Raw genomic sequence first — 10915 nt, forward strand, 5'->3', positions numbered from 1 at the left:
TCGTACTATTGTTGCATTAAATGCTGCACCAATGTTTTCTGTCTTTGTGTCTCAGACTGTGAGGACAAAGGGGTCAGCTCAGGTCGTCTGGTTGCCTGCATCACCACTCTCTACCTGTTCAGTAAAATCAGAGCACAGTTGATGGTCAAACATGCCATGACTATGCAGCCCTACCTGACCACCAAGTGTAATGTAAGTGCTATATCAGCTTGTGAAGTATTTGCCTGAATGTGAAAGAAATAGTTTATCTTCTGACTTGTACCAAAGCGCAGCGAAGAACGTTAACTCTTCTGTTGTGCAATAGGACCATCTAGTGGCAGCAAAATGAAAACACAACTGTTGATTGAACATAAAGTCCAGTTAAGTTTGTACTTTAAATGTGCAGCTCTCGTGTCTTTTTTTTTTCCAGACTCAGAATGACTTCATGGTCATTTGTAACGTGGCCAAGATCCTGGAGCTGGTGGTGCCGCTGATGGAGCACCCAAGTGAAACTTTCCTCACCACCATCGAAGAAGACCTGATGAAGCTCATCATCAAATACGGCATGACGGTCAGTGTCGTTCACAGCTCTCACAGAAGGCTCTCAGAAATTGTAAACGGCATCAGCATGGATATGAAACAACTGGCCCAAAGCATACTTTATCATAACATCCCTTGTTGTGTCTGCTCCTCAGGTTGTACAACACTGTGTGAGCTGTCTTGGTGCTGTTGTGAACAAGGTCACACACAACTACAAGTTTGTCTGGGCTTGTTTTAACCGGTACTATGGTAAGGATTGTGCATATGCAGAATAATTCTATGTTCAAATAATAGTTTCTGTTTTTATTTGATTGATTTATTGCATTTTTTTATGCAATTGTACTTAGTTTTTAAGTTATCAAAGTGGATTAGATAATGTGATAGTATAGCTGAAGCTGAGGTGCATGAAGAAGCTACAGAAAATGCTGACAACATCTTAGAATTAGTAATATCTGTATGTTTGACAAGTTAATTTAGTAGATGGATAAATGGGAGATTCTTAACAGTGTGGGGGGAAAAAACACATTTTATCATATATAATACATTTAAAAAGTACTGCTAATTGCCACATACACTGAAATGGAAAAATCCCCAAAGAATCTAAAATACAGGAAAATTTTATTACACAAGCATCGATCAGGGCATTTAACAGTTAACCTGTTTCTTGAACTTCAAAGTGTTAATGTTAAATAATTTTTTCCATGCAATCTGGCTGTTCCAAAATTACAGTTCATACTAAAAAGGACAACAAAGAAGTAAAATATTTTTTTCTCATTCACCTGCATCTTGTTCACCTTCAAATTAAAAGATAAATCTAAAGCTCACAGTGCTGGAAGACTGAACACACATCAAATCTTGTTTCGATGTTCTCATTTATTTTAATTTTATGAGCTCAAAGAACAAAAGCAGCGACTGTTTCTTGAGTTTTCACTTGTTGAGTTTGTTCTTTTACAGGAGCTCTGGCAAAGCTGAAGACACAGCACCAGGAGGACTCCAGCAGCTCCACTCTGGCTGCGAACAAACCGACTCTCCTGCGCTCGCTGTTCACTGTGGGGGCTCTCTGTCGACACTTTGACTTTGACCAAGAAGAGTTCAAGGGTGCCACCAAGGTGAACGCGAGAACTTTGGTAAAAACTGTTGCATATGGAGCTGCTGGCTTAGCGGCTGACTCTTATTGTCTCCTCTTGTGTCTCTTTGCCTCTTAGATTATCATCAAGGACAAAGTGTTGGAACTTCTGCTTTACTTCACCACTCATGAGGAGGAGGAGGTCCAGATAAAGGCCCTCATCGGTCTAGGTATAGTCCACCTCAACTCAGAAGTCGTTGTCCACTGCTAAATCTACTGGACAATTAACAGGAAGTAAATAGTGTTTGAATGCCCACATTTGTTTGAGTTGTATGAACTCAAAACACAAAAGCAGCAATTGTTTGTCCATGTTCCCACTGCAAGATCTGCCCTTCTAGAACCTCTTTCACAGCCTTAATCGACGAGACAAAAATCAACCAGAGTCTGGATGACCCGAAAAATAAAACTGATGTTAGAGAAGAGAATCCTGATTGGTTACATGTGGAGAGGACAGTAAGCACCATTTTTGAGCATCCTCCATCCGCCCATCTAGGTTAACATAACAAGCCCATTACTGTTCTATTCCCTATGTGCTGATAGAACCGCTGTTGATGTTGCAGTCGAAGCTGTCGGATCCTGCACTGCAGTGGAAACAAAGGTTAACAGGGCTGATTAGGGAGCCGTGCTTATAAAAATTTCTTCTACCAGCCCATGCCTGCCCCAGTTTCCTGCAGTGGAGAGCTGCTTTAATATAAGTAGCAATCCTTGTATTTATAGTGTAATTTGTTGTTTAAAGCTCTTCTGGTCTATTCATTTACCTGTAACTCTGTAATGACATCCGTATTTAAATCATTTACACTCTGTCCAGGGTTCCAGTTCATCATGCACCCAGAGCTCATGTTTGTGCAGGACGTGAAGATTCTGTATAACAACACCCTGTCAGATGAGAGCAGTTTGGTCGGTTTGAAGATCCAGGTGCTCAAGAATCTGCAGACGTACCTGCAGGAGGAGGACTCTCGAATGCAAGAGGCTGACCGTGAATGTGAGTCCAACAAACCCACCTGATGTGCTCAGTTGTGAAAAGATTATGCTGAGGTATAAACATGTTTTAGTTAAACTGTGATGCAGTACGGTGGGAGTAAGTTGCTCCATGACAGTGAGGGAGCTAAAAACATGTTCAGGAGTGTTAATCTGCACCGAAAATGTTTTTTTCAGGGAAGAACCAGGCCAAACAGGAGGATCTAAAGGAAATGGGCGACATCTCATCGGGCATGAGCAGCTCCATAATGCAGATTTACCTGAAGCAGGTGCTGGAGTCCTTCTTCCACTCACAGTCCACCGTTCGGCACTTTGGCCTGAGTGTCATTACGCTGACTCTGAGCCAGGGCCTCATCCATCCTGTGCAGGTGAGCCCACAGAGACCTAAATACAGTTTATGTTTCCTCAGGAAGATCTGTGTGAGATTTTCATTTGTCTCTTGTTGATATTATGTGCTATTTTGAATACATCTTGAGCCACAGATTTGTAATTATTGTTTATCAGTGTGTGCCCTACTTGATCGCCATGGGAACAGACCCGGAGCCAACCATGAAGAACAAGGCCGATCAACAGCTGGTGGAGATCGACAAGAAATACTCAGGCTTCATCCATGTGAGTGGGCTGCTGGTGATAACGAGAAAGGCTGCAAACGTGTAAAAGACCGTATTTCACTTTAACTGTAGCTGTAGAAAGTGGTGTGTAGATTTTATTACAGCAAGAAGAAGAATTTTCACTGTGAGGAAGGAAAAGTTGTCCTTGCACTTAGATTTTAATGTAATTCTGAGGACATTTAATGGAGAAAATAGAGGGAAAATGTACAGTCTAAATTTCATAATCTTTTACTTTATGTTTGAAATGCGATGAATAAAAATATATATTCTGTACTACTAATAATGTACTATTATTCAGCTGTGTAGTTGGACTTTAGACCGCTAATATATTGTATTTAATCAGAAGGCTTTCCAATATTGTCTTTTATCTGCTTACATAATGAGCCATACGTCTCGTTTTATTCACAGATGAAGGCTGTTGCAGGGTTGAAGATGTCTTATCAGGTGCAGCAGGCCATACATGGACCCAGTAAGGCTGTGATCCGAGGTTTTCGTCACGATGACTCAGACTCGGCTCTCTGCTCTCATCTCTACACCTTGGTCCGAGGGAACCGGCAACATCGACGGGCTTTCCTCCTTTCCCTGCTCAACCTGTTTGACGACAGCTCTGTGCGTTCACTTCTCTCTTTTGCTTTTATTGACTTTTGTGCAAAGCCGTTGGTTTGTGTATCTGTCTGAAGGTTTGCCCTCAGAGGATATAAAATATTCTTCTATAATTAACAGTTCATTTAAATGGTGCTGTGTTTTTGTTTGTCACCTGCAGAATACAGGGGTGAACATGCTGCTCTTCATAGCAGACAACTTGGCCTGCTTCCCGTACCAGACGCAGGAGGAGCCTCTGTTCATCATGCATCACATAGACATCACCCTGTCTGTCTCTGGCAGCAACTTGCTGCAGTCTTTCAAGGAGGTGAGCGACTGTGTTTAGTTTCTTTATCATATATTACACTTAGTTGTGGAGTTTATCAGGAGACAACCAGGCCTTGTTTAAGGCATAATCTGTCTGCTTTCAATCAAACTTTATTTGTATAGCATTTCTCATACAGCTAAAATGCAACGCAAAGTGCTTTACAACAGTTAAAAACATTACAGAAAAACAAACAGCCCCCAGTTGTTGCAGTTTTGCAGTTCGAAGTGTGGGGTGCTGGGAAATGTAGTGTTTGTCTACATTCAGGCAGAAATATGTACAGCTGGACAGCCTTAAAATAAATGTAGTAATTTTGCAACTGTGGGCCTCAGAGGGTTAAATGGATTGCAATACAGCGGTTATGGTGAATGTGACCGTTTCACAAGTAAGTGATAAAGCTGCCAGTGTGGAAGGGCTGTCACATCTTAATGTACTTTAGATTAACCCACTGTACATTGTAGTACCACTTAGGTTTGGTCACCTGAGATGGTACGATTATCTGGTCTGGACTACGTATGGAGGACACGCCTGAGGAAACCCTGGAGTTAAAAAATCTAAAAAACTTTCAAATATAAGATAGAATTAAAATAAAATACAGTGAACAGTTAAGAGTAAAAATACATAAAATAATAAAATAGATTAAATGTAATGCCTATAATAAATAAAGTAGATTAAATGATCTAAAATTAACATCATCTAAAAAACAGCAAGATAAACGGCAACAACATAAAATAAGATAAAACCTGATGACGGCATAGGAAGAATTTAAAAGGTCAGTTAAAATCTTGATTAGAAAGGTGTGCCTTTAACCTTCTTTTAACCCTTTGCGCTTCAGTGCGCTTCAGTGTCCCGCCCGCGGTACACTTTGAGATGCGCTAAAGTATTTCGCTTAATTGACCGACGCTGCAAACTCGATGATAGAAACATTATACATCGATGAAAAGCTTAGATTCTCATGAATCCGCTGGTATAAACTACTTTCAGATGTGATTACCACAGTGGATAACATAAACACATTTGTCCGACAAACAACGAATATCCATCCATCCGTTCTCTATACACGGCTTCAACGCACACAGCGCAACTCACATTTCCGGGTTCATTATTACACACAGATGAAAATATTCCACAAAAAACGGCCATAATCCAACCTTTTACATCCAGACGAAACAAGCCAGTAAACTATTTTGTCCAAAACATGTCTTGAAGTCGGTATAAAATCCACGAATAGGTCGTTTTCAAGGAAATGCACCTCGCAATGCGCGTCCAATATTCCCTGTATTTCTCGTCATATTTTTATTTACAAATAGAATATTAGCGATTTTTTTGTACTGAAAATGGCTGGAATTGACTGCAGCTTAAAGGGTTAAAGATGTCGACAGTGTCTGCAGTCCTGAGGCTCTCCGGCAGACTTGGTTTTGGGCCACAGTGGCTAAATGCCACCATGCGTTTGAGTAATTGTGTTCTGTCTGTGCAGTGTTTACGGAAAGAGCCTGTGAGGCACGAAAAGAAGATGAAGACAAAAAAGAAGAAGAAGAAGCATCATCATTCAAGACGGAAGAAATACAGCTCTGATGAGGACGAGGATGAAGACGAGGATGAAGACAGCAGTAGCGAATCCAGTAGCAGTGATGAGGACGATGAAACGGCCCACAGGCGGAAGAAATCTGCGGCCTCTGATTCTGACTCCGAAGATGAAGACGCAGTGATGGACCGCCTACCTGAAAACCCCAACCCTCTGCTGGAGTTTGCCAGTGCGTCACAGGGCATCCTGCTGCTGCTGGTGCTCAAACAGCATCTGAAGAATCTGTACGGCTTCTCAGACAGGTAGGCCACAGCGAAAATGCAGGTTGATAAATCATTAGATTTGTTGTTTCTGTACAAGCCTTACTGAGCATTTTGTTACAGCAAAATCCAGAAGTATTCACCAACAGAGTCTGCCAAAGTGTACGACAAGGCAGTGAACAGGAAATCAAAGGTGCACTTCAACCCTGGTCAGACACTGCATTACCTAAAGAGTGATCTCGCCAACACAGAGCTCAGCGACGAGATCAAGAGGAACATCGTGAAACAGTATTTGGATGTAAGCATTCTGTTTATTTATGTATTATCTCAGCTTTGGAAACATGTAGTAGGGTAAAGGCGTGTTTGCTAGTGTGCAGAAGAAGGTATCTCTGACATCCAGCCCATGTCATGACACAAAATCTTCTTTAACTTAAGATGGGGTGGGCAATATTGTTTTGGCATCACTGAAAAGAAACAGTCCATAACAACTTCTCAGTATCTTGTAATCTGAGTGGTCTGGGAGGAAACTAGACTTTTACACCTCTGATTGGCTCAGTTTTCAGGTTTTAGAGAATCTAGACTTGACTGGAAACTTAACAAATTAGAGGCCTTTTCAATCAGATCAGGTACAATATTATAAAGAGAAACAGAAACTACTTTGACAGTAGAATGTGAGAGACATTACTCTGTCTGATGCAGGAGTTTCACTCAGTGGAGCACGGTCAAATCCTGAGTGAAGAATATTAACTTTTTGCTTCAGCGCTTCAGGAAGAGGACTGTATTTTCAGATTCTGTTTTTTTTGTTTGTTTGTTTTTTTTGCCTTTTCATGCCTTCCCAGTTCAGCTCCATTGCAGTTTCATCCTCTGCTGTCTGCCACGCTGTTTGTCCTTTCATTAATAAAGCAATTAAGGACCTTTGAGCCAGTTGAAATTAATTGTATCTAGAAACTATTAACTAAAGCTTTACCTCCTTTTATCTCATAGTTCAAGGTACTGATGGAGCACTTGGATCGCGACGAAGAAGATGAGGAGGGCGAAGCAAATGCCAACGCCAGAAACAAAGCCATCACTTCGCTGCTGAGGGGCCCAAAAACCCAGAACCACAACCACAGCAATCACACCGCTCCGGTGGAGTCCGATGAGGAGGAGAGCGAGGATGAAGATCCCCCTGCGGTAAGAATTTTAAAGCTGCTTGAATGTAAAATGTGTATTTACACTTCCTAATAGTGTGCATTAAAATTCTGAGGACATTGGTGAGCTAATGGTGATGTGATATTCGCTGGACGCAGCAGAAGAAGTCACTTAGCTCAGGGATTCCAAAACTTTTCAGCCCCCTAAAATAACTGCGAGAGACGCTCACTATCCCCAGAAGCATATCTGTGGGGGTGTGAATATACAAGATAATATAATGCTATTTGTAAACATTGAAGATCATGATTATTGAAATTACAGTAAAATCGATTCAACACCACTAAAAGCAACTCTGTATGCTCTGACAGGGTTAACGCCTGGGCTTTTCAAGAGTACATAATCATCACAGATTCTAGATTTTATGACTATTTAAAATCCTATAAATCCGCATGAATACTCTCTGCTGTTCCATCCCACCAGTTGTGACGTACAGATGTGAATCTTGGAACAGAAGTAATAAAACGTCAAACAAAATTACTGCAGCAGAGATGTGGTTTTACAGACGCATGCTATGTGTGTCTTATACGGCCAGAGTAACCGATGAAGATGTTTTAAAACTACTAAACGCGAATTATACGCTACTGAACAAAATTAGGAAACTGCAAGCAACATTTTTTGGACACATGATAAGGTAGTGTCTTCCTTCTAGCCTCGGTGCCTCGCCGTGTCCTGATGATGTCATGTTGTATGGGTGTGTTTTTTTTTTTTATTTATTTATTTAATATCTTCTTTGTTTTTAATTCTTGTGAAGCACTTTGTGTTGTTTTCCATGAAAAGTGCTATACAAATAAATAAAGTTTGAAAAAGACCCTGGAATATATCGTCACAACTGGAAAAATTAATGGAAAGAGAGGACGAGGCAGACAGAGAATGACAGATGGACTGACATCGGCTACGCATAGAAAAGGCGACAGTCATAATTCAGAAAGCAAAAGATCGGATTAGATAGAAAGAAATGATCGCCTACACTGAATGACATGGCACTTGATTGATTGAAAATATTGATATTGATGATATTGGTAATATGTCAACATTGTCAGTACATTGTAGCTGAGGTACTACATTGTCTCTAAGGCCACTTTTGAGAAAGATATCTAACACTCTGACACTTTCATTGATAGCGAAAGCCACGGAAAGGCGGAGATTCTGCAGAGGATTCAGGTCACATGAAGGAGACAGTGGAGGCCATGGATGTAATTGCCATCTGCTGTCCTAAATACAAAGACAGGCCACAGATCGCCAGAGTCATCCAGAAGACCAAGAGCGGCTACAGTATACACTGGATGACTGGAACTTACTCGGGACCCTGGACTGTGGCAAAGAAACGGGACGGTCGCAAAAAGGTGCCTTGGGTCGACAATATCAAGGAGTCGGACATTATTTACAAGAAAATCTCCTTAACGAGCGGACAGAAGCTCTCGAGCAAAGTGGCACAGACGTTACGGGCGCTTTACGCTGCCAAGAAGGGGACTAAGAGCTAATCTCCCTCACAGCCCACATCTATGGATCCAATATGTTACATCCAGAGAGAAAGTGAAACCTCTTTAGATTTAAGGCCCCGTTGGAAGTAAAGCATTGCGAACACTGATCTGTTTAAACACAGATACGTTAAAGCACGAGATAAACACGAGAAGGAAATGTTTTGGTAAACATTGTGTGGGAGTTCCTTCGCTGTTGTGCAGCAACTCGGTTGTTTGATTTTTACTCCCACTGTATTGTATCATAGTTTAACTAAAAGACATGTTTATACCTGAACATAATTCTGTAAAAAATTAAAGTGAATGTTGGAAATTAGTGTATTGATGATGTTCTTAATAAAGTGTTTTTGGAATTTAAACTAGCGCCAGATGCATTTATTTAAATTACCTGAGCTCCAACAACTTTTAAGTTTTTTTTCTTGTTTTAAACCTTTAGTTGATATATTTTATTTATGTTAAAAGCAGTGCGGTATCTGCCTACACTGTTTTAATGTAGATTTTGATGTTATAGAGCACAGAGTGACAAACAAAAGTGATCTGCCTGGGATTCTTTCGCAACAAATACTGCAATAAGTTTTTCTTAACCCTCGTGTCGTCCTGCGGGTCAAACTGACCCATTTTAAAGTTTGAAAATGTGAAAAAAAAAAATGTTCACAGTGAAACTTCTGATGATGTGATTTTTCAACATTTTTGGGAAATGTTTGAACATTTTCTGGTGGAAAAAAGAAATGTTAAAAATGTTTCTTAAGAAAATTCACAAAAAATCAACCAAAATCCAGTGAAAGTTGCTGGATTTTGGTTGATTTGTTTGTGAATGTTCTTAAAGAAAATATTAGAAGTTTCACTGATATATGTGTAATCACTTTAGATATTGTTAGGATTTTTTGGAAGATTTTTACTCATTTTTTTTGAAAATATTTACAAGAATGTTCTTTACAAATTTGGGGGAGTTTTTTTTTTTTAAATAAAACTTTAAAGGAAAACTTTTTAGGAATTATTGGAATTTTCTTCCTGAAGGTTTTGTAAATTTTCAGAAATTTGTTGAATTTTTTTTGCTGAATTTTTTATTTTTTTTCAAACAAGGAAGCATTATTTTTAGTTCCTGTACATGAGGATAACTGGAGGGTTAAGTAATTGTTATTTGTTTGTGCTTTTGTCCCCCACATCAGTGTGTAATTTTCAGAGTCAGCACTCTGTCTTTTCTGCCTCTACTGTTTTTTTTTATTTACCTTTGCGTTTCACAGAAATCAAGGTGAGTGAAGTGGTGAAGGAGTTTTCCATGCTCTCATTTCCATAAGGTGCACTTGCCTTGAATATTTACCAAGTCTGTGCCTCTGACAACAACAACACCGGATCTTATCTGATAACTGAATTATCTACTTATTGATTAAGCTTTGTCAAAACAGGAAAAACCCACAAAGATCACCTTACAACCGTGAGGATGTGCACATGTCAGCAGGTGTCAGGTAGCTAAAAAATCTCTCAGACCTTACTAGTGTTTGTTGTGTTACTGCTGCTGTGACATCTTTAGAAGGCTATAAAACCTCAAAGCACTTTTTATGCTTCTGTACTTGACAGACCGGTGACCACATTTAATCATTCTGGACAGATAATTCATAACCAGCGGCATCGGTGTAGATTTCAGAGGGACAGTATTTATAACCTGAATATTTGTCCTCCCAAAACTGGATATTTCTAATTTTTTTTGAAGATGTAGAAAGTTTAGAACATGAGTAGTTGGAGTCCAGCGATTTTTAAGTAAATTTAAATGAATGAATTTATCACTGATGTGAAAAGGTGTCATATACACATGTAATGAGTCCACTGCCCCAGATAACAGACAAAACAGAGGACAAAGGAGTAAATCATGCCTACAGTGTTTGTGTTGACTCAGCAGTGAAAATAGCAAATGAAAAAAGTTGTTCTACAGGAGAATAAATATTTGAAAGCACTCCAGAATGCCTGAGAGCTTTACTGTTATTGTATTTCTTGATATTTTTAATTAGTGCCTGGATTTTTTTTTTTTTAACTTTACATGAAGAAAGACCATCCCACCATGAATTCATGCATTAAAGATCATCAGGCATACAATTTTCCCCATGGTACAGCATTTTGTTTTAGGTTGTTAATGCTCATTTTAATTCTTAATAGTAATTTTGTTTTAATTTGGGTGACATACCTTTTAAATAGTGCACGAGAAAACATCCAGCTGCTGGTGAGGAGAGCAAGTTTACACACAAATTCCCATAACACAATACTAATAATAAATAACTTTAATATTTAAAACAGGTACGGCGCCTGGAGGTGATCGACAAAGCTT

General features: G+C 39.6%; 1 protein-coding gene across 3 annotated transcripts in view; it reads left to right on the forward strand.

Moving 5' to 3' along the window:
* LOC110966106 (nipped-B-like protein B) overlaps positions 1-8954 on the forward strand; it is a 28504-nt gene extending 19550 nt beyond the window's left edge. For all 3 annotated transcript variants that reach the window (XM_022215357.2, XM_022215374.2, XM_022215365.2), the window contains exons 34-47: positions 56-192; positions 410-550; positions 675-768; positions 1474-1628; positions 1725-1815; positions 2454-2627; positions 2801-2991; positions 3128-3235; positions 3643-3843; positions 3998-4144; positions 5619-5968; positions 6050-6224; positions 6911-7099; positions 8239-8954. In XM_022215357.2, coding sequence (XP_022071049.2) covers positions 56-192; positions 410-550; positions 675-768; positions 1474-1628; positions 1725-1815; positions 2454-2627; positions 2801-2991; positions 3128-3235; positions 3643-3843; positions 3998-4144; positions 5619-5968; positions 6050-6224; positions 6911-7099; positions 8239-8598 — 2513 coding nt within the window. In that variant the 3' untranslated portion in view covers positions 8599-8954. The remainder of the gene's footprint in view (positions 1-55; positions 193-409; positions 551-674; positions 769-1473; positions 1629-1724; positions 1816-2453; positions 2628-2800; positions 2992-3127; positions 3236-3642; positions 3844-3997; positions 4145-5618; positions 5969-6049; positions 6225-6910; positions 7100-8238) is intronic.
* The last annotated feature ends 1961 nt before the right edge of the window (positions 8955-10915 follow it).

This window comes from Acanthochromis polyacanthus, chromosome 18, assembly GCF_021347895.1.
Source record: "Acanthochromis polyacanthus isolate Apoly-LR-REF ecotype Palm Island chromosome 18, KAUST_Apoly_ChrSc, whole genome shotgun sequence".
In the NCBI taxonomy this organism is placed as follows: Eukaryota; Metazoa; Chordata; class Actinopteri; family Pomacentridae; genus Acanthochromis; species Acanthochromis polyacanthus.